Below are 22734 nucleotides of genomic sequence, written 5' to 3'. Positions count from 1 at the left end.
GGGGTGGGTGGGAATTGACTTATAGCGTGAGGGAAGGTGGGGGAAAGAAAGATTGGATAAGCTCTTGTCGGGGAAGGGGCATCAAGACTTGGTTTTAGACTTTAGGCTTAGGTTTCAGAAGGAACACTATTACCACCACCCTGCCCCCATCCTTTCCTTCTCCCCTCTCCCCCCCGACAGGACTTGGGCTTGTCCTGTTTGACGTGCCAGCCGAAAGGGGGTGGGGGGGGATGCTGACCCGGGAACAATCCCCGTTGCTCCGGCCACTCCTGTCTTCTAGCCAGGCAGCAGCGTCCAGGGATTCGGTCTGGCTCTGCTAGGAACGCCGAGGGCGGGGGAGCTCCGAGGGGGCGGCGGTGCTGGCAGGATGGAGGTAAGTCCGAGGGGTCTGCCAGTCTGGGGGTAGAATGGGGCGGAGGAAAGAAGAGGGCAACGAAAGGGTCTGGTTGGAAGGGAGGAACCAAAAGGGGGGTCGTGGCGGGAAGTGAGCAGAGTAACGTTGTAAAGAGGAAGGAAGGGTTCCACGAAAGGGGGATCGGGAAGGGTTAGGTATTGGGGTCTTCTGTCCTCGTCTAAAGCCCAAGGCAGCGCCTCCTGCTGACCCAAGTGCACGCCAGCCCTCGGAGTTCCCCACCCACTCTGGGCTGCGGAACCCCAAAACGCCTATAAAAATGAACTGCCCCTCCGAGCTTCCCTCGCCCCAGTCCCTAGTCCAGGAACATCACCCGGGACCTCAGGTCTGGCACAGTTGAGGGTAGACTAAGCTCCGGACCACTGCAGCTGGTTTGGGAGGAAGGAAGGCACGACCACACTGAAACCCTGGGACCGGGAGAGGTAGGAAGAGGGGAGAGAGGCGTCAAGCCGGTATAGAAGTGGGAGCACACACGTGAAGCCCGGCTAGTAACTTGGGTTATCACCACATTGGTACAGGAGTTTGGGGGTCAGGGGTGGGAATGGCCGTGAAGATGAGGGAAACTGGGGGACCCGAATGAGATTCCAGTTGATTTAAGCATTAAGAAAAACGGCATGCGAATTGTTCATAAGTGACGAGCAAATTAAGTAGTTTATTTTCAGTGCTCAGCTATGCTATCATTTGTAGCTATTCTGCAGTCTTAACTGTTTCTTTTTGGAAGCAAAGGGTTGAGTTAATTCGCAGAAGTACTAGAAGCGGTGACTAGGGATGAATCGCTCACTAGTGGCTTTAGGAGTTGTGGGAGCCTCTAGAAGCTTCCTTTACTCCTAATTTCCTTACGCTTGATCCTCTCCCCTTGATTCCCCTCCGTTCCCAGGCTATTATACTCAAAGAAATATAAAAGTAGATGCTAGGACAGCTATTTTTCAGTAACTAGAGGGTCAGGGATTGAAGGGGCAGTTCATTTAAACGTCATGGTTGGATAGAATCAGAATGACATTTTCCTCTCCCACTCCCCATCCTCCCACACACACTCGGGAGGGTTGTTGGAGTACCTGCATCCAGTATTGCCTGAGGGAAGAAGGAAAGAAGGCAAAGGAATAGAAAACCTTTAAAGAAAAGAAAGACTAAGGGGAAGATGGAACTAATCGAGAGACAAAATCACAAAATTGGGGTGGGGGGGGGGAGAGAGAGAGAGGGAGAGAGAGAGAGAGAGAGAGAGAGAGAGAGAGAGAGAAAGTAATGGAAAGGGAGGAGAAGGGGAGGGAACCGAAAGGGGAGGAGGCTGGTGGTGCGGGTCCGGACTGGCGCTGGGTGAGGCCAGGCAAGCAAGCCGGAGCTTGTGTGCCTGGCGGCTGCCTTGGTCTTGCTCCCGCCTCTGAGCTGCTGGCCCGGGGGCGCCGTTAACCCTGTCTATGTCTTTTTCTGACTCCAGTGCAACGTTTTTGCTGAACGAGGTAACCATGGGCTCCGTGGACAGGTCTGGGAGCGGGGATATCGGCACAAGCTGCCCTGGGCGGGGTGGAGGTGCTCATTTAGAAAAGGTAGCAGCGATGGGGAACCAGAGGAGACACCAGAGCTGAGAGAGATGGAAGAATCAGTCATTGATGTGGACAGAGAAAAGGAACCTTGGTATTTGGACAGAGTGGTCTCTAGTTCCAGGCTGGGGAGGACAGATTGTAGTGAAAGAGGCAGGAATCAAGATTGCCTAGGAAAGGGGGAAAAAGAACCTTTGGTAGGCTGTGCCCCTCCCCCATAGTCTCTGAGTATAACCTAGGTCCTAGGAGTTACTGGGGGTTCGGTCCAGATTCTGGAGACAGCTGAGAAGGATGGCTTCCAGGACTGCCACCAGTTTCTATCTTGATTTTCCTAATCAGTGCTCTGGGATATAGACTGCTCTGCTCTCCGGTGATCCTAGGGAAGACAGGTTATATTTTACAGACTGCTATGCCTACAACTCAACTGCACACCCCTCCCCCAGTTCTGGCCATCCTGATCTGTGCTTTGCCCTTCTCTGGTGCAAACCAGAGAAACAGAAACACCTGGTAGGTGACATCTCATCAGCTGTGATTTCTGATGGTTACTTGTCATTTATCATTGAGGAAAGATCAGGGTATTAAGGAGGGGGGGATCCCTGGTTCTCTTATGTCTTCAACTTTCTCCTCTGACTTTGTTTATGCTATTCCATCAAACATAAAAAATAATTAGGTGACACTGGCAAAGGGAGCTCTTAGAGGCATAGTCTGCTGTAGATTAGGGAGATTTTAGGTTGGTTTGAGCAAACATGGATTTGTAGTTAGAAAATGAGAATAAGAAGGGGGTAATTCTTGGTGAAGACATTGGCAAATCAGGGTCAGGCATTTAGTATCCTGAAGCAAGTTTTGCAAATTGAACATCCTCTTCCCCCCTTTGAAATTTGCCTATCCCCCTTCCTCACATCTGAAGTGTTACTGTACCTAGATTTTGGGTCTTTGATGTAACTAAAGTAACTTGAAATCGTAAGAAATGTTCTTCCAAGAAGCTTAGAAGGAGCATTAGTTTTTGGATTGAGTAGTTTTAGTTTAAATCCAAAGTCTGGTACTTGTCACTTTTGTGATTAGACAAATGCCTTTACTTCTGAGTCTCAGTTTCCTTCCTTGTAAAATGAGAGGGTTGGACTAGATGATTTCTAAGATGATTTCTTTCAACTCTAAATCCTATGATTCTAGAAAATTGTAGCATTCTATGTCTTTAATATTTCTGGAGTGGAATAAAATGGACTTGGGAGAGGATGGGGCACAGCTGTAAGTAAAGTAAACTACAGTGAGGATAAGTGTAGGCATGAAGAACATGGACTTATTTCCTAATAAGAGGTTAGAATGATAATCCGTGTGGTGAGGGAAGTTGGGAAGGGATGCTTTTTAAGTAGGGACTAAACTAATTGCTGTTAATGTTACAATTCTGTTATTTCAACAGATGATATTCAGGTTATTGGTCCAATCCTTGCTTTCTCCCCACATATACAGACCTTGGCTATGCCCTGATGTTTTGTTACCTCTGAATGTGCTACATGCTCCCAGGAGAAAAGAGGAGTAATAAAGGGCAAGGGAGAAAAGAACAGATTCTTGTTGTTAACCCCATTCTTCAGCTCAAAGAATCTGGTGAAATTTGAATGAATGTATAAATGAATAAAACATGGGGTACAAATAGAAAAGTAAGATAGACTTTGCTCTCAAGGAGCTTACATCCTAAAGGTTGGAGATTTCAGGGAAAGTAAGATGGAAAAGCTCCTTGATCCATAGGGGCTAGTGGCAAAGCAGATATAAATGCTTCTTTCATGTCACTTCCATTGGTATAATCCTGTCAGTTTGTGATGTTGAGCTATTTGACTGTGCCAAGGTGGCAAGAACTCTCTTTTCTGGGCCTTTGGTAACTGTGGCTTATAATACCTACAGGAGTAGTTGCCAGGCTGCATCTCCCCAGAGGTTGCTTCCCAGGATGATATCTGTGGGCACTGATGGAAGCAGGCTCTTGGGTTTGAGGTCCTAGGCTGTCTCCTTCAGGGTGTAAGGGAAGATGATGATCAAGGAGATGGTGGTGATCTAACTTGACTGGCACATACTACTCCCTCTCTTTCTTTCAAGTGCCCTATGTGTGGCAGTTAATTGATAGTTGTTGGGAATATAACTCCATAGGAATTGCTTTCCTAGATGAAGACTGTGAGAGTTTAGCTGGAAGCAAGACTGGTGGTATGGGAGGACTGCCACTGTGGGGATTCCTATTCTTTCTACCCATTAGTAGCAGTTGGTCAGCACTTATTTCTTGAGATGAGGAAGGTGAGATTCCTCAACACAATGATTTCTTCCTATATTAATGTGTATGGGGGCTAGAACTATTGTTGTGGTTGTCATTTTTCAATCTTGTATCTGTTTCTCCTTAAATTCAGTCAGGGTTTTCTTTATTTACTTTTTTTTTTAGGTTTTTGCAAGGCAAATGGGGTTAAGTGGCTTGCCCAAGGTTACACAGCTAGGTAATTATTAAGTGTCTGAGACTGGATTTGAACCCAGGCACTCCTGACTCCAGGGCCGGTGCTTATCCACTGTGCCACCTAGCCGCCCCTACTCAGGGTTTTCTTGACAGAGATCCTAGAGTGGTCCCAGTTCATTTTACAGATGAGGAAATGAGGCAAATAGGGTTAAATAACTTGCCCAGGATCACAAAGCTAGTGTCTGAAACCAGATTTGAACTCAGGAAGAGGAGTCTTCCTGACTCCAGGTCTGGCACTCTATGCATTATGGTGCCACCTAATGGTCTCTTTGAGGAGAGCACAGCACTGTTCCCAAGGCTCTTGTGCCCAGGGTACTGCATTGATTCTGTCAAAGTCTGAGGGGAAATGGAAGTCAAGGTGGCAGTGGTTTGACTTGCCTGGCATATGCTATCTCCTGCTTCTCCCTCAGGATGCTCTACTGCTGCTTCTATCCTTAATTCTTCCTCTACATTCTGCTGAAAGAATTATTAGAGGAAGACTCAAGAACATTTTACAGAACAGAGAAACTGAAATACGGAAAGGGGAGTCAATGAGGAAGGAGGGGAACTAGGTGGTACAGTGGTTAGATTACTGGCCATGGTGTCAATAATTCAAATCTGGCTTCAGACCTTGGACAAGTCATTTAACCTTGTTTGCCTCAAAAAATCAATAGCAGAATTATTCTTTTTAAAATTTAAATATTTCATTTACTTATTTTTCCAACCACATGCAAGAGTAGTTTTCAACAAACATTTTTTTAGCAAGGTTTTGCTTCCTTCCTCCCTTCTCTCCCTCTTCCCCCCTTCTCTCCCCCTTCCCCCAACAGAAACCAATTTTTTTAATTAAAGATTTTGAGTTTTACAATTTTTCTCCCAATCTTACTTCCCTCCCTCTTACCCCTCCCACAGAAAGCAATCTGTCAGTCTTTATTTTGCAGAAACCAATTTAATATAGGCAGAGTTATTCTTTATCACAGTCATACAAATTCAGAATGTTAGACCTGGATGGGATCCAATTCCCACATTTTACAGGTGAGGAAAATGAGACCCTAGAGGGGAGAATAAATGACTTGTCCAAGGTCACACTACTAGCTAAAGACAAAGGTAAAAGCTATAAACCTGGTCTCCTGATTTTCATTTCACTACTCATTTTGTCTGACCATTATGGCTCCTCCCAACCTTAAATTTTAAGGACTTTTTGCTTATCAGATAAGGTGCCCCTATTAATTTTTGATAACTTGTCCCTTCTACTGAAAAACTAATATTGAGACATCCGTTGTGCCTACCACCCCTCCCCTTTCAACTACACCATTCCTACTATTGAAAGGGGAATGTAGCAATAAGCTTTTTATAAATGCTTTTTTAAACTGAATTGGATTGGCAGGTTCCTTGGTGTACTCTCCCTGGGAGAAATGGAAAATGTGAAAATGAACAATTACACTCTCAGTTAAGAAGCTGGAAGTCGGAATGCCTGGGTTTCTCTCTTGGTTCCTTCTCCCTTTCTGGATCAATTTGCCCCCTGAGGGTGGAATCCCTCAAAGTGACAAAGTTCATTTTGTGTCTAGACAAACCCAAATGATTTTTCCTTTTTATACTGCCCAGAGAATGAGGAGAGGACAGAGCTAAGATGAGAGAGGATCTGGAGGAGTCCTAAATGTTTTGAGGCTGAGAAAGTTTTTCAGAGATGTGCCACCTACCTCTGTAGGAAGGAGGGAATTTGACATCAGCACCAGTGTCTGGTTGAAGATAAAGAAACTGATCTCCTGATATACTCAGGGCATGATCAACACTCCAAACTATGCTTCAGTTTTCTTCCTCAGAGTTTAGCAATCCAATTCAACACCGTTTATTATACATCTGCTAGGTACAAGTGATGATTCTAGGTAATAGATATGTAAAGAGAGTTGCAACTATGCTCTCAAGCATCTTAATAGTCTTTAAAACTCTCAAAATAAGGGGAATATATAGCTAGAGCTAGCTATATGATTACCCACATATATACATACCCACTCACAGATAATTGAGGAATAATTGTGCTACAAGGGAAAGTATGAAAAATGCAAAGAAGAGATCCAGACAAAATGTTATGAGAAATTTAACAAAAAAGATTACTTTCAGTTGGGAGAGATGCAGGAAGTAAGGTCTCCTTGGAGGAGGTACCTGAGTTGGGCCTTGAAGGAAAAGTGATTTCAACACATGGTTTCTGGAACCTTCACGCAGTTTCTCAGTCAAGCCCTCAGCTCTGTCCGAGGTACTGAGGATGCTTTGGGAATAACCAAAGGGAATAACCCTTTCCTCACATACTTCCCAGCCAATTTTAGGATGGGGTAAAGGAAAGAGGAGGTGGTTTATTCTCACCAAGATAAATGACTCTGTGGCATATATTGTATCCTCTCGGAGGTCATTCTAACATCCTTGGAGTTGGATTTGGAAGTGTTGCATCAGCTCCTCATCCTTCAGACACTTGCTGCTCTTTGGAAGGGGTGGAGAAAGAGCAAAACTACCTGTAGGCTTTGACCTAGAGTCCTCAAAACAGATTGAAATTCAGGCCTCTTCCTTCTATCTTTCTTTTGTCTTTTACCCTTTTCTTCTCATCCACTCCCCCCACCCCCCACAGACCCCTTCCTCATATACTCTCTAGGCCTCTACTTTCTTGCTCTTCTCTCTTTTTTTTCCTGCCTCCGTTCTTGCTTTGCTCTCTTTAAATCTCCATTCTCCTTTGCTTAGCTGCCTCCTTTTCTCTTTAAGTATCTCCTCCCTTCCCCCTCAGCCCTTTGTTTCCCTGAGGAGTATTTCCTGGGTTTCTGTGTGTCTGTCTCCGCATCTTTCCTCGCTCCGCCCCACTCTCTCCCAAGTCCTCCTCCCCTTCCTTCCCCCTCGCTCTCTCCCACCTTCCCGTTAGCTGGAGAGGTGCTTCGGAATCCCCCCGGGCTCCGCGGCGCCCCCCAGCCCCCCGCCCCCTCCCCTCCCCGGAGTCTCCCCCCATGCACCCCGCCCAAGCTTCCTTCCCAGGAGCTGGGGGAGGGGGACGCCGGTGGGCGGGCGCTATTGTTGTAGGGGCCGGAGCCGGATTCCTCAGCAGCCTCTGGGTGGGACCAGCCTGGTGTGTGGAAGCGGAGGGAGGGGAAGGGGGTGGTCGGGCCGAGGGAGCTGAGATTTGAGCTTCCAGCAGCGGGTCTTTTCCTCTCGCTCCCTCGTCGGCCGCCCGTCTCCCCCGGCTCCGGTGACATCTCCCAGGCCCGGGCGCTGCCCTCGCTCCCTGCCCCGGGTTATCCCCTCCCTCCCCCTGCCCACCCTCACCCCTGCGGCCCACATCGCTCCCCTGTCCGGACTCCCCCATGTATGACGACTCCTACGTGCCCGGGTTTGAGGACTCGGAGGCGGTGAGTGCCCGCGGCGGTGGAGGTGGGGAAGTTGGGGATATCATCACCCCTTCCCCCTCCACCTCCCATTCTGAGCTATGAAAAACATCTCTTCTGGGGGAGAGGGGAAGGGAGTCTCGGATAGGAAGGAGGATCGTGTTCCGTCTGACTGCCTCTCTCTTGTCCCCCCCTCTCCACCTCCAAGGGCCTGCGAACTCAGGGGATGGGGTTGGGGGGGATTGGGGTGGGAGGAAGAAACCTTAGGGAAGGTGAGGACAGAAAGCGAGTTAGCTCTTGGAGATCTTGGGAGGAGGATGGGGGGAAGGAAGCTTGGAGTTGGGAGCAGACCCTGAAGAGGGATGTCAGGAAAGTAAGGGACTTTAAGGATAGGATTAACTTCGGTTTCTAGAAGAGGGTGAGAAGACGAACCCCACAGGGACCACAGGACACCAGTGAAGAGTTAATTAAGGGACTCTGAAGTGCTTGCACAAGCCAGAAATAAATGGTTTGGGGATCTGGATGCATTTTGGAAAGCAGAGCAACTAGGTGGCTATGAAACACCAGGAGACTGAGGGGAATTGGGTTGAGTTCAGGAGAATAAGAGTCCCTTCTAGTAAAAAAAAAAAAAAAAAAAAAAAAAAGTGATCAGGAACTTCCTTTGCAATGGATTCCTTCAAAGGGATTCCAAACTGTAGAAACCTTTCCTTCTGCCCTTACCCACAGATTCTTTGCTTCTTTCCTGTTTTCAAAACTTCCTCTTTCTCTTTACACACCTCCTGCTCCAACTCCTGCTCCAAAGCTGAGATCTGAGCACTGCACATATAATTGGGCTAACTGGGCTAGATCTTGAATTGACCACCAGGCTCCTAGTATTGCCTACACATGGCCACTTTTGGTGCCAGATAACTCCTTTGCTTTCTCAGCAGAAAAAATCTGGGTGATGGGGCTGAGGGAGCCAGAGGATGTAGGAAGCTTTTTGCTCAGGGAAACAGGCGACGGATAAATATTTAATTTTCATCTTTGCTTTTATCTCCTGACTCTTTGGAGACAAATCAGCTCATTAGGCAAGGATTCTCATGAGCTGAGGGAGGTGGGGTGATTGGGGGAAAGTGGGGAAAGTATTCTGGGAAGATCAGAGCAAAAGATTGGGTAATAGCTTTTTGGTCCCCTGGATGCTTTATCTCTCCCTTCTCTCTGATTCCATCCATGGAGTAATTCCTAAATGTCCCAAAAGATGTCTCTATGATTCTAGATGGCAGTAATAGATATTTAGGGTATTAATCAAAGAAGCTTTTGAAGGGGCACATTTCTAGCCTTTTCCCTTTCATTTCTAACCCAACCAAATCATAGGATAGATGTGGCCTGAGGGATCCAGGAGGTACATCCCAGTAAGGGAGATAAGAGTTTAAGTGGTACCACAATGCTCCCAGTTGGGGGTTCCCTTTGCTCTAGGCTGCACCACAGGGGGCTAATTGTCTAGCATTCTGATTCATTGTCCAAGGCCTCATGGGTCTCATCTGTACTGTTTGTTGAGGGGGCAGCTGGCACTACCCAGGGTGTCAGCTTATGCCTGAGAAGGGATGTTTGAGGCAGGCAGGACCTGGTAGGTCTTTCATATTCCTGGTGAATGAGCAGAGAATTTTTTTGAAAAGCTTAGGTAAGTGACAGAAAAATGTCACTTAGAAAAGAGGAATAAAAATAAAGAGTGAGAGAACTTGGTGGGGATGTCACAGGGAGAAGCCTTTATCTAGGCCATTCTGGCCCAATGCCCATTCTCTACCCTAATCTGGTTCCTAGATCTACCACCTCCTCCCCCAATGCCCTCCACCGACTTCAATCCTCCCTCTCTCCAGGGTCCCCACTGAAGCAGTAGGAGGCAGATCCGGGCTCTAAATAAATCCACAGGCTCATCTTCCTTCTTTCCTTTCCTTGTGCCAGGCAAGAGCAGTGCTGCAGCCTGCCCACACACTCACCAGGCAAGGGGGGCACCATCAGGGCACCATGCCAACTCCTAGCAGCTTCATAGCACTGTGCCTCTGGTTGCCTTGTATGAGGGGAAAGAAAGAATTTGGGTTTTCAGGGCCTGGCTTTGGCAGGACAGTCTTGCCCTCACCAAGGCAATGGCAGGGTACTTTTTCATTTTACAGATGAAGGAACTGAGATTTAGAGAGGAGAAATTATTTACCCAAAGTCAATTACTTAGTAAGAAGCAGCGTCAGTCTTCAAACTCGGGTCTACTGACTACATCTCCAGAACTTTTTTCTTACACCATATTGCCTCTGGAATGTGACACAGAGGAATTTGAAGACCACTGATGCCACCTAAGCGACCTTTGACAAATGTCTTAAGCTCTCTTTGCCCGAGTTTCCTCATCTATTAAACAAGGGACTTGAACTCTATAACCTTTGAGATAACTTCCAGTTCTAGACCTATGATCCTTATCTATGATCCTGTCTGGTCAGAGAAATTTATTTATAACATAAAACTAAATCAACATAAATTAATTCACTTCTCCATCTCCCACCTTCAAGTGGGAGAAGAAGAGGAAGGGGAGCAATATATTCTTGCTGCCTCAAACAGGTAGGTGAGTTGAGGCTAGGAGTGAATCAGTTGTTGATGTGTATTTTGAAGGGTGTTTTCATGCTAGAAGTTATAAGGATGAAATTACAAATTGGGATCCTTCACATCCTAACACATTTACGAAATTCTTTACCTACTATGTCTCTAGGAGTGATATCAATATGAATTAAGTATGAGAGGAGGGATGCAATATAAATATTACATCCTTCCTGTTTATATTCTCAGAGGGAAATGAGGCAAATATTACATGAATGTTAAGATAAGTGCCCAGGAGAAGTACAAATGAGGTGTTATGAAAAACAGAAAAATCACTTCAAACTTGAGGGACGGTGAAAGAAAATGATGAAAATGACTCTCAAGTAAGTAGTTAATAATAAATGAGCATTGGTGGGTCAAAGATCCAAATGATTCTTCCTGATTCTGCCCAGGGAGCAGAAAGAGGAACTTACATAACAGTTCCTGAGGATTGAGGTAATGGTGGAGGGCAGGGAGTCTCCGAACAGCTTCTGAATGCCATAAGACAGGAACATTCCCATAGTTTAGCCTTGGGCAGAACCAAATTTACCTTCAAATCTCAGAACATATCTAACTGCTAGGGATAGGATTCCAGTCTATTATTTTACTCTCAGGAAAAGTAGAGCACAGTGAAAAGGTTGCTCTTTTTGTGTAAATCAAAGACTTCTTCCTCCATCATCCTTTTTCCATGATTCCAAGCCACCCATTTTTTTTTTTTAAGACTGTGAGGTCTGCCTCCTAGCCACCCTAGGTCTGGAGATTAGACCCAATGTGGATTGGAGAGCTATGGTGGGAAGGCATATTTGTATCCAAAGTGCAGTTTCTTCTCATACCTAGGTGGTTTCTATCCCCAATCAAAAAAATACTCTGACTCCCTCTTTCAAGAGCCCTTAGATTTAAAGGTAGACAGGATTTATAAGGTTATGTTTTTAAACAAAGGAATATCCAGGATGCTGATCTGATGTCCCTTCATCTGTCTCTCAACAAATTGTTTCTCATTTAAACTTTTTATCCCTCAAGATTTCCTGTCTTATAGATACAACAAAGCAGCAATTCAATGCAATGTGATGGAGACTTGATGTAAGCCAAAGAGTCATAGGTTTAAGTTCAAATAATAGCTCTGCTCCTTGCTATCAGTGTAATCATAGGCTTTTCACTTCTCTGAGCCTCAGTTTCTTCATTTGTATTTTGTGGGGGTTGGAATAAGGTCCCATTTCAATTCTAGATCCTTTGATCACTGAGATCCCTTCCAGCTTTAAATGCTATGAACAAAGCTGTTCAAGACTTTTATCCTGAGGGACTTCTTTCATAGAGGGAAAAAACTAAGATAGAAACAATTTACCCCTTGTTCCAGAGTCCAGTTATCTGCCCTTCTTTATTTCTTGTTTCTTTCTTACAACCAAGAGGAAATCTTATACACTCAACAGTCTGCCCCTTACTATCCTTACATTCAAGGACCCTTGCTTTTAGAGAAAGGAAACAGTTCATCTAGAAGTTCATGGAATTTAAATGATTCAATTGTATCTTTCCCAGATCCATGATTTTCCCTTGGCTGGTTACTTGGCACCAGCATAGGTCTCTCTAGAGCCTGCATGGGGATTGGAAGGGGGTGGGTTAAAGAAGGTCAGGTGGGTGGGTGGGGCCTTTACAGGTGCTTGGGAATTGGTGCCAAGAGAGCCAACTTTGTATTGCTCTCTTAGTCTGAAGCTGCACCCAGCTCTGATGCCCTAGTAAGTGGGGGAGGAGAAGACACCAGGAAGTGGCTACCAGAAGCTGGCACTCATTATTTCCTTTTTTCATTCTGAGAGGAGGCAGGAACTGAAGAGGGTAGGATCTCAGTGCCCAGGGAGAAGATGGGTATAAGTAAACAAGAAAGGGTCAGTGCCATGCATATTTTTATTTTTATTTTTTACTATGTCAGTCAACTCCTTATGACTGTTATGTATCTTGAAAAAATACTATTCAGTCAGATCCTTTAGGAAAGGGACAGGATTCCTGTAGATTTTTTCCCTGTGCTTATGGTTTCTTCTCTTTGCCTTGGAAGACAGGATGAAGGGGGGGGGGAAAGGGAGAAAAAGAGAAGTATAGCAGATATTATATAAAGACAGTACCAATAGCTTAGCTTAGTAGTTCAAGTCCAAGTGTAGTGGGGGATGGATATAGTGGATCCTGACAAATCGATTTTGGTGGTTTTTTTGACCAGCTTTTATAATATTGATCACTGAGTCATGAGGACACATTGTAGTATGAAGACAGTAGAATTCTGGTGGTCCCCCCCCCTTTCTGTGGAAGGAGTGAGGAGAAGATTATTGTCAGGTACTCTCCTGACTTTTGTGGTCTCCATGCCACCTTTGTATAGGATATATCCTCTCTGTTAGTGCCTCACCTTGGAATCACTGCCTTTTTCTCCACCCAGGGTTCAGCAGATTCCTATACTAGCCGACCATCTTTGGACTCAGACGTCTCCCTGGAGGAGGACAGGGAGAGTGCCCGTCGAGAGGTGGAGAGTCAGGCTCAGCAGCAGCTGGAGAGAGCCAAGGTATCCAGTGTGTTCACTTGTCTTGTCCTGATTTTTTTTGACTCTCCCCATCCATCTTTCTTTTACTCTTAGAGTACTAAGGCTTATGGAAGGAGGATAACTCAGATACTGAGGAAGATTCCTTGACCCTCCTCTCACCTGTGTTCTTTGCTAATCCCTCTCCTAGCACAAACCAGTGGCATTTGCTGTGAGGACCAATGTCAGTTACTGTGGGGTACTGGATGAGGAGTGCCCTGTTCAAGGCTCAGGAGTCAACTTTGAAGCCAGAGATTTCCTGCATATCAAAGAGGTGAACTTTGCCCTATTCCCAATCTTAAGTCTCCTTGATTCCTAGGTCTCTCATGAAGATTCTAGCCCCTACAAACTTTCAAATTACCATCTGAACATTAAGATCCTAACCTTCCAATTCCCCCAGACTAGATCCCTAAACTCACCAACTCTTACCATTCTCCTTGCCCTCCCCTCTTCATTTCTCTTCCTTTCTTTCTGTCTTCCTAGGGGTCTCATGGAGACTTATGGAGAGCACCCCTCAGTTCCTTCCCCATCTCTGGGGGAAGGGGTGTGTCAGGGCTGAGGAAAGAACTACTATTACATCCTTTTGAGATGGGGCCAAGGTTCTGGACATCCCCCCCTCCAGACCCTTAATTTCCTCTGGAGGCTGCTAGGTGGTGTAGGGGAGTAAGGGACATGGATTCAAATTCTGTTTCAGATACTTACTAGCTGTGTGACTCTGAGCATAGGGTTGTTGTTTAGATCAGATGAAATATAATGTGTGAAGAATTTTGAAAAACTTAAAATGCTTTATACATGCTAGTTATTATAATTATTACATTCCCTTCTTGCCTTCCACCTAGGTTAAATAATCAACCAATTCTCTGGCTCCAAATTTAAAACCTAAAATTGTGGAGAAGAAATGAGGACAGAATTGTCCCTTCTCCTGGACCCTTTTCATAATTCCTGTACTGTCTTCCCTTTCTGCTTCTAGAAATACAACAATGACTGGTGGATTGGGAGGCTAGTGAAGGAGGGTGGGGATATTGCCTTCATCCCCAGCCCTCAGCGTCTGGAAACCATTCGCCTCAAGCAAGAACAGAAGGCTAGGTATGGGACAGGCAGTAATATGGGGAGGGCTAAGTATATTGAAAAGCAGGAGCCACTCATTTTCTCTATTTCCCTTTCTTCAATCTCCCCCTCCCCAACTCCTCTAATCCTAACTTCAGGAGATCTGGGAACCCCTCTAGTGACATTGGCAACCGCCGTTCCCCTCCTCCATCTCTAGGTAATCTCTGCCCTTCCTATCTCAGGTGGATAAAGGGTCTAATAGAGGGAGGGAGAGATTTCCTCATTATGACTGACTGGGAAGATGGTGGAGGGAGGGAAAGGCATAGTGCTGGGGGAAGCTGGCACTTCTCCCACAAGGTGGGACCACTCTCAACCTATTGATTAGTGTGGGTGTGGGTGAGGGTATGGGGAAGACAGGGGCCACCATGTCTCTCCCAGGGCTCCCTCCCCCTTCACCAACCTCAGTCTCTTATTTCCTTTTCCAAAAAGCCAAACAGAAGCAAAAGCAGGTGAGTGCAAGGATGGGGTTGTGGGCTAGGGAGGCTCAGAATTGAAGGGGACTGTTAGAATTTTCCCCACCAGGCTCCCTAGAACCCCTCTTCTCCTTCAAGCCAGACCAGAGGAAGTAGAAGTTGAGTCAGCTGCCCAATCCAGGAGAAATTTTATGGGGAGGGTAATCTAGGAGCTTCCAGGAGGGGGAGAATAGTGATGTTATAACTAAGAATTCAGGGCAAAGCTTGAGGCAACCCTTCTCACCTTCCACATGGTAGGAGAAAAGTCCTCCTGATCTTGGTCTCTTTCTTCCCCCCCCCCCCCATCTTTTCATCTTATGCACTTTCTGCAACTTTGGGATCTCTAATTTAAGGGAATGAAGCAGAGCAAGGAAGGAAACTGAGGATGAAAGGTTTGGAAGGATCAAATCATCCTGATTTTCTGTTTGACCTCCAATTCCTCTCTGCTGCTACTCTTTACTCTATTGATCCTACCCATGTCCAATGAATAGTCATATATAGTACATTAGGGAGGAGAGGTGTCCTTTAATGAATGATGGGACCCCATATGGCTATGATATTTTTTGCCCTTTTCAGGCAGAACATGTGCCCCCATATGATGTGGTACCCTCCATGCGACCTGTGGTACTTGTTGGGCCTTCCTTGAAAGGCTATGAGGTAAGTAGTATAGTGGTCTTCCAGTTCAACTTTCCATCGTGGCTATGTGCCCTAAGCTCCCTAGAAATATTCACTGTCCAGGGTATGGACCCTTAGGAGAATGCCAAAGACAAGTGATCCCCTACCCAATGGAATAATGTATTTATTTGGAGATGGGACCATGTTATGGAGGATGGAACATGCCATCCCCTTTCACAAGTTTTTATATCTAATTAATTTAAGCGTTTCCACAGGTCACAGACATGATGCAGAAGGCACTCTTTGACTTTCTCAAGCATCGATTTGATGGCAGGTAAATCTCCCCTTAATTACATAAGAAATAGACATTCTTTAATCCACTATATCTAACAATGCAGTCATTTTTGAGGGGGGGTAATTGGGTGACTAGACTTGGAGAGATATTAGGAGTCAAGTTCTTTTGGCTTTAGTTTAGAGTCTCATGGTGACCCTCCACTTCATTTCCTCTACTCTCCAGGATCTCTATAACTAGAGTGACAGCTGACCTCTCTCTGGCAAAGAGATCAGTGCTCAATAACCCAGGCAAGAGAACTATCATTGAACGCTCTACAGCCCGAATAAACATTGGTGAGAATCCTTCCCAGCTCACACAAAGCTCCACCTAATCCCCAGATGCCTTATTCCCTCTACCCCAGCTCCATTTGCTCCCAACCTCATCACATCCCATTGCTGCTCCACCCATGCTATAATGCCACTCCATTACCCATCTCACCAAGGTAACTTAACTCTCAGGCCTTTCCAAAAACTGAAACAGAATGATGTCTTTGAGAAACACTTCAACTCAACAAATATTTAAGCCTTACTGTGTATATTGAACTGGCCTTGTACTAGAGATTCACATTTGAAACTAGATAGCTACTAGCTAATAATTCACATTTATGGTCAGAAGGCAGTGTGGGGGATGATAGACTTTTGGAAACTTTCCAAAGACATGGAGTTTCCCCCCTCTGGGGGTGGGGGGAACCTGCTGACCACTCCCCCCACAGCTGAGGTGCAGAGTGAGATCGAGCGGATCTTCGAGTTGGCCAAGTCTCTGCAGCTGGTAGTGCTGGATGCCGACACCATCAACCACCCTGCCCAGCTGGCTAAGACCTCTCTGGCCCCCATCATCGTATATGTCAAAGTGTCCTCACCCAAGGTCAGCAGGGAGGTGCAAGGGGTTGGGGATGGTGCCAACCTGGGTCCCCCAAACCTGCCAGGGATGATCTTGTTTAGCTCGGTGTCACTGCTTAAGTCTGAAGCATTTTTCTGTGCTCTCTGGCCACTCTTCTTGCTGGGCTTATTTTCCCCTTATACCTTTCATGGTCACCATACCCAGCTCCACTCATGTCCCTGAAGACAGCATACCCAGAACCACCCCCCATTCCCTTAAATGACTTCATTTATTTATAAAGCCCAACCTTATTCCTGGCCCTTCCCAAGAGACATTGTGCCCATGTTTATCTGTCCCCTAGGTGCTTCATCGTCTGATCCGCTCCCGGGGAAAGTCACAGATGAAACACGTCAATGTTCAGATGATGGCATATGATAAGCTGGTACAGTGTCCACCGGTGAGTGCATTAACTCTGCTCCCAATTGACATTTTTTAGGGTCTGGTTGGGGTGGATTGTGGGAAGTATAGAAAAAGCAGCTTGGATCTTAGGCAAGATGCTTAACCTCTCTGAGCCTTAGTTTCTCCATCTGTAAAATGACAGAGTTGGATTAGATGACCTCTGAGGTCCCTTCCAAGTCTAGATCTAGGATCTCTCATGTTTGCACCCTTCTTCTCCCCCTCTACCCCCCATCCCCAAGGAATCTTTTGATGTGATCTTGGATGAAAACCAGCTGGAAGATGCCTGTGAACACTTGGCTGAATACTTGGAAGTGTACTGGAGAGCTACTCACTACCCAGTCCCAGGACCTGGCTTGCTAGGCCCACCCAGTGCCATCCCTGACCTTCAGGTAACCAGACTTCCCTCAGACCAAGTACCTTGGTTACCATTCCCTTGCTAAGCTATTGCCATGGCAGACATATTAGTCTTCAAATCTCTGGAGAGTAAGGAATGTTGAGTTGCTTTAGCAGATAGTTTTTATTAGTGGAGAGAACTGAAACTCATTGGTACGAAGGACTTTGTTGAGTAGAGGAGGCAAAGTATAATGTAGGTGATTGGTGGAGACATATCACCTCTAGGTTCATCACATTTTAGTCCCCCCACCTGCCTAGAATGTGGTTGGAGAAAGGCTGAAAGGGGAGTCAGTTTTGATTTTGCCTTGGTGTGTCTAGAACCAGCAGCTGCTGGGGGAACGAGGAGGAGAATGCTCGCCCTTGGAGAGGGACAGTTTGATGCATTCGGATGAGGCCAGTGAGAGTTCCCATCAGGCTTGGACTGGATCTTCTCAGCGCAGTTCTCATCACCTTGAGGATGAGTACACTGACGTCTATCAAGATCTGTACCAGCCACATCGTCAACACACATCAGGGCTACCCAGTGCCAATGGACAGGACCCTCAAGACCGGCTCCTGGCCCAGAACTCGGAGCATAATTATAATGAAAGGAACTGGCAACGCAACCGGCCTTGGCCTAAGGACAGCTACTGAACCCCTTCCTCATGCCCTGCCTGGTCTGTCCAAGGGAGTGGAGGGGGGAATGGGAATAGCAGGGCATGAGCTTACTGGCAGGTTGGAGTTAAGCTAGCATTAGGCTGGCACTAGGCTTAGCCCCCTAGGTTCCCTTGCCCAGCTCTGGACCCCAATATTCCAAGAGCTAGAGGTGGCCCTTTTACCTTCCGGGCTAAGGATTCCCAAGCTCTCCACTTTCCAAGTACTAGCTATATACAGTTTTGTATCCTTGGCACCTTTATCTTCTCTCCTGCACAAGAAGCTGTCCTCACTGGGCAGCACCCTCAACTCTAAGATTCCTATAGAAATGGCCTTCCATTTCTTCCAGACTCAGGAAAGAGATGACTGGGAGATGAGGTGGGGCCATGGCAAGAGATAGAGCCAAGGTCCTGGAGAGAGTAAGGTCCTATTGCTTCAATCGGCCATGGGACCCAGACTTTGGGGTCCTATAGGATCCCTCTTGGTCCAAAAATCACACATGAGAAATGAGACGATCACCCCATTTCCACACCTGAATTTCACTTCTATTCATACATTTATTGGTCAAGGTGTGAGGGATAGGGTAAGGGTGGAGATGACAAGAGCAATCAGCAAATTACGTTGGGGAGAACGGGATCACTTGGAAAATTAGGGTATGGAAGGAGTTAAGAACAGGAGACAGTTGGACCCTCTCATTTTAATGTTTACCTGAGAAGCAAGATACAGAAGTCAAAAGGAGTTGAGCATTGAGAATATTGAACACTTCTGGGGGCCCCTCATCTGCTTCTGCATTTTCCTTTAATTTCTTCTCTCCATGTCATGACCCATGCAGGTGATGGACCCCAAACTTGTCTTCTTGCTTCATATCTATTTAAGTTACAGTTAGGCCAGGGAAAAGAAAAGGAGCAGAGATGGGGAATCTTCTGGCTTCTGGACAACCTCACTGCATCCCTCCCATAGCTGTGTAGCTGAGCCCGTGCCCCACATGGCCCTGGCCTTCACCCTGATGTCATCACTAATAAATACCACATACTGACCCACCACACCCCACCCCATCCTTCCCAGGGTCTTTTGTATCAAGTATGAATGTCATACTGACTTGCTTATGACTGGACTGGAAAGAAGAAACAATCTTCCCTGAAGGATCCACTGAGAGTTGCCCACTATCCCTGTTTCCAAGAGCTTAGAGGAAATATTCAGCAGAACATAAGGGAGCAAGGTCTAGGTCTCATGTTTGCTAATTGCTTTCCTTCAGGGACTCAGGATCCCCAAGTCCTAGACAGCCTGGTCTCCTCTCACCTCTCAACTGAAGATCCTTTTCCAGCTTCAATTCTGTGCAGTGTAATGGATCAGGATTCTTGTCTTGATTATACTAGCAAGTCATTTCATCTGTCTGGGCCTCAAAATGTGGTAGTTGGTTTAGATAACTCCTAAAGCTCACTTAGCACTGAGATTTGGGGAATGGATAGTGTTTCCTTAGTCACGTGTCCATCTTCTAGAATCAGTCTGGTGCCTTCTGATGGGCAAGGGTGCATCAGTAACAGTGCAACAGTGAATATTGTCTTGGGGAGAAGTGTGGCACCAAGGCATTAGGTTCCTACCTATAAATAAGCACACTGATCTTTATTTGGAGATGCTGGCGTAAGTCTGGTGTCTCTGCCCCTCTTTCCTTGGAGTTTGCACAATCTTTCCCTGTGGGCAGTGAACCCTAGGTAACCCCAAAGGACCTGAGACTAAAAGGGATAACTGAAATATCAACATCCCATATCAAAAACACACTGACAAGCTGGTTGCCTCCTTATCCTTGCAGAGCTCCTGCAGGATAATCCATGTAATCATGGAAATAAGGGCAGGACATCATTGCTGTCCCTACAAAAACAGAATGTTCCCAGAATGCTCGTTTTCTCTGATTTCTCAACCCTTCAAATGGCCCAAAGTTCTACCCCAAATGAATTTAGTAAATCGTGACTTCTGCTCTCCCATACTATTCCCACATCTATCTAGAAACTAGGTTTGCTCATCTAGGAGAAGAGCCCTGGGACAGATTAAACACACATGACGTTTATATATTTATTCCCAGAACATACAAATTTTCATTTCACAGAATAGAAAACAGAACTGTTCACAGCCAGTAATTGAGAGACAGACATAGTCCTACTCTGACCCCACAACATTTGTTTAAAAAAAAAATCCCCCCCCCACTCCCTGGGCCAGTAGTGGCTTGAGAAGGCAGAACATTGTCTCCCAACACAGCAGCTCTACACAGGTCAGATGCTCCTGACTTGCTTTATAAGCCAAATGGGAAAAGGTGATCAAAGTGACCATAAAGAAAAGTTGCCAGTGTCAAAGAACCTTTATGGTGTCAGTCCCCAGATCACTCTGGGCAGTCTTCAAGATGGTGCCAAAGAAGGTTTCCATCCAAACACCCAAGGTCCTTATCAGACTAGGAGAAAATACTAACCCAGTGCCCAACCGAGAGCCTGAGGTAAGTCTGCTCTCCTAGGACAGCCCACAGTTGGTATGGTGGGGGCCAGAGTTTGCAGCTGTTTGCTTCACTCCTGCTGTAACCCTCACCCTTTACCTCTCCCTTATAGACTTAATCACAGGATTAAGCAGAACAGTCCTAAATGCTTCCATCAGCCTCTGTCACCCATGGCAAGTTGAAAAAAAGAGATGGAAAGGCCCAAAGGAGCAGGAAGCCACGAAGCAGCTCTGACACCTAGGGAAAGGTCTAGGGGCTAGGCAAAGATGGTCTCCTCCCGGCGTTTCTTGGTGAGGATGGTGCCTGGCTTGTGCTGGGCATCAGGATGGTTGGCCAGTTCTGGGGGACAGGATGACACTGGACTCTCTAGGATAGCCTGCTTTAGCTCATAGAAAACAGCAGAGTCTTCCTTAGTGAGAAAGGTGATGGCTACACCACTCTTGCCTGCTCTCCCTGTACGTCCAATACGGTGGATATAATCTAGAGAGTTGAAGAGAAAGTTATAATTAGGTCCAAGTCCATTTCACCAATATTTATTTCTTAGTTAAGTAGTATCTCTTCCTAGGTATATGCTATTGTCACATCTGGAGTTTTCTCCAGGACACCTTGTTTTCCTGTGACTGTCTGGCTATGACTGCCCCAAGGGTCACAATTTAGACTCTTAAGATTTTCTGTTCCCACATCCCCAACACTTGAGGGACATCCTCCCCCCATACACAATGGACAAGGGCATAGATCATTGGGATGTAAAAGCTAGATAAGGTGGAGAGAGGTCTGAAGATCTTCCCAGGGTCTCAGTAGGAAAAGCTGGAGATAAAAGTCTCCTTGAGATAGCACCTTTTGATACTGACTGATGGACATTAAAGTAGTAGTCAATGGGAATGAGGGGCTTGGGAGATTGTCATGGCATTCTGCAGTGAAGCAACAATCTCTTTCTTACCTTCAATATTTTTGGCCATGTCATAGTTGACAACCATAGACACATCCTGAATATCAATACCACGACCAGCCACATCTGTGGCCACCAATATGTCCTTGGCACCAGCTTTGAGATTGGAGAGTGCAAACTCACGCTGCTCTTGCCCCTTCCCACCATGTAGTGTGCAAGCATTGTACTGTAAAGAGAGGAGGGAGGTCAGAAGAGAGGGCTGCAATCAGAAAAGGACACTAGAACAGCTGCAGGGACCAAGAAAAGAGACAATGATTTGGGGAAGAGAATACTTCAGTTTTCTGAGGGTGTGTGCTATGAGAAAAGGAGTAAAATGAGAATAGGTAAAGGAGAGAATGAGAAGTGGTTTGGTTGGACTTGGTAAATACAGAAAGAAAAGCAAGAAGATAATGAAGAAAACAGTCTGGGCAGGGGATGGGATGAGCAGGGAAGACTGACTGAGTTGGTGAAGGTTTAGACTTTGGTGGAAGAAATACAAAATCACCATCACTGGAGAGGAGCCTGGACTAAATCATTTAACCCCATCCCCAGCTCTACTTTTTAGAGGCCCACTCTACTTTGTATTAGACTCCTGACAGAAGAAATAGTGAAAAATCTTTCCTAACTCCATTAAATCGGAGTAGGGCTCAACCACAGACTGCTATGGTAGTTACTGCCAGGTTGACCTGGCTCTCCCTGACCCTGAGATCATTCCCATCATACTGTCCTTGGCTTCTAGGATCCTGAAAAAAAGCAACAGAAAAGGGTTTAGAAAAGAATCCCATAGTCTGAGGCAGAAATCCAGGCTTCTAACACTCACCCCCATCTTCTCCAGGGATTTGGCCAGCACATCACAGCCCTTCTTTTGGTTAACGAAGATGATAATAGGTGGGTCGAAGCCCTGTTCCAATATTGCCAAGAGTTTTTTCCTGGGTTAAAGAACAGAAAGATTAGTAAAAGGCAGGATCTTGTAAATAAGCTTTCCAACCCCACGAAACCTACTTTACTCTAGCACAGGCTCCCGGCACTAAGAGCTACCAAAGGAAAATCAGCAGAGCAGAGCAAACAACCTTAATTTACCACTTTGAGTCTTGAAATCTATCATCCTAGCCCCCTTCTCTTTCTGCCTCCCATCAATACTCCCAACCCAGCTCTGATACTTGTCCCTTGACTCAGATGAGAACTATTTTAGAGTCCCTTCCCACCCCATCTTATCCTAGTCAGACAGACTGTTCTTTGTACCTTTTCTCTGACTCTGACATGAGGAACACCTTCTGCTCCACACGCTCATGGGGCTTGCCCGCAGAGCCAATGTACACCACAGCTGGACGCCGCAGGTAGCTACGGGCCAAACGTTCCACTGCTGGAGGCATGGTGGCGGTAAACATGACTGTCTGTAGGAACACAAGACTACCATCTCAATCCCTTCTCTTTCACTCCCACCTGATAGTTTAACCTAGGATGAAGGACCTAAACTGGTATGTAAGAAGATAAGCTCTAAAATAAAACTTATGCCTTAAAATGCTGGGGGGGGGCGGTGGAAGGAAAAGCAAGTTCTTTTATGGTCTCATTTAAGTATATACG

At 46.1% G+C, this 22734-nt stretch overlaps 2 protein-coding genes across 17 annotated transcripts in view; one reads left to right on the top strand and one right to left on the bottom strand.

The window, feature by feature from the left end:
* Positions 1 to 269: 269 nt before the first annotated feature.
* Positions 270 to 22691, top strand: CACNB3 (calcium voltage-gated channel auxiliary subunit beta 3). Of its 5 annotated transcripts, XM_074226049.1 has the most exons (14): positions 7463 to 7800; positions 12791 to 12913; positions 13080 to 13202; positions 13899 to 14014; positions 14134 to 14192; positions 14465 to 14484; positions 15064 to 15144; positions 15378 to 15436; positions 15620 to 15729; positions 16149 to 16300; positions 16617 to 16712; positions 16954 to 17103; positions 17426 to 17763; positions 18573 to 22691. In XM_074226049.1, exons 1-13 carry the CDS (start codon positions 7756 to 7758, stop codon positions 17738 to 17740), a joined length of 1449 nt encoding a protein of 482 aa, XP_074082150.1. In that variant the 5' UTR covers positions 7463 to 7755; the 3' UTR covers positions 17741 to 17763; positions 18573 to 22691. The 5 variants fall into 5 exon arrangements, with proteins under 5 accessions (XP_074082152.1, XP_074082150.1, XP_074082149.1 ...); XM_074226051.1 differs by lacking the exon at positions 7463 to 7800 and adding an exon at positions 270 to 373 and having other exon boundaries at positions 17426 to 22691; XM_074226048.1 differs by having other exon boundaries at positions 17426 to 22691.
* LOC141514883 (rho-related GTP-binding protein Rho6) overlaps positions 19797 to 22734 on the bottom strand; it is a 41712-nt gene continuing 38774 nt past the window's right edge. For all 12 annotated transcript variants that reach the window (XM_074226035.1, XM_074226040.1, XM_074226038.1 and 9 more), the window contains 4 exons: positions 22393 to 22544; positions 21971 to 22079; positions 21163 to 21337; positions 19797 to 20702 (listed from right to left, as the gene is read on the bottom strand). In XM_074226035.1, the coding sequence (XP_074082136.1) occupies positions 20479 to 20702; positions 21163 to 21337; positions 21971 to 22079; positions 22393 to 22544 (660 nt within the window). In that variant the 3' untranslated portion in view covers positions 19797 to 20478. The remainder of the gene's footprint in view (positions 20703 to 21162; positions 21338 to 21970; positions 22080 to 22392; positions 22545 to 22734) is intronic.

Source organism: Macrotis lagotis, chromosome 2 (assembly GCF_037893015.1).
Source record: "Macrotis lagotis isolate mMagLag1 chromosome 2, bilby.v1.9.chrom.fasta, whole genome shotgun sequence".
Lineage (NCBI taxonomy): Eukaryota > Metazoa > Chordata > Mammalia > Peramelemorphia > Peramelidae > Macrotis > Macrotis lagotis.
The sequence above is the reverse complement of the archived record's forward strand: the minus strand, read 5'-3'. Positions and strand labels throughout refer to the sequence as shown.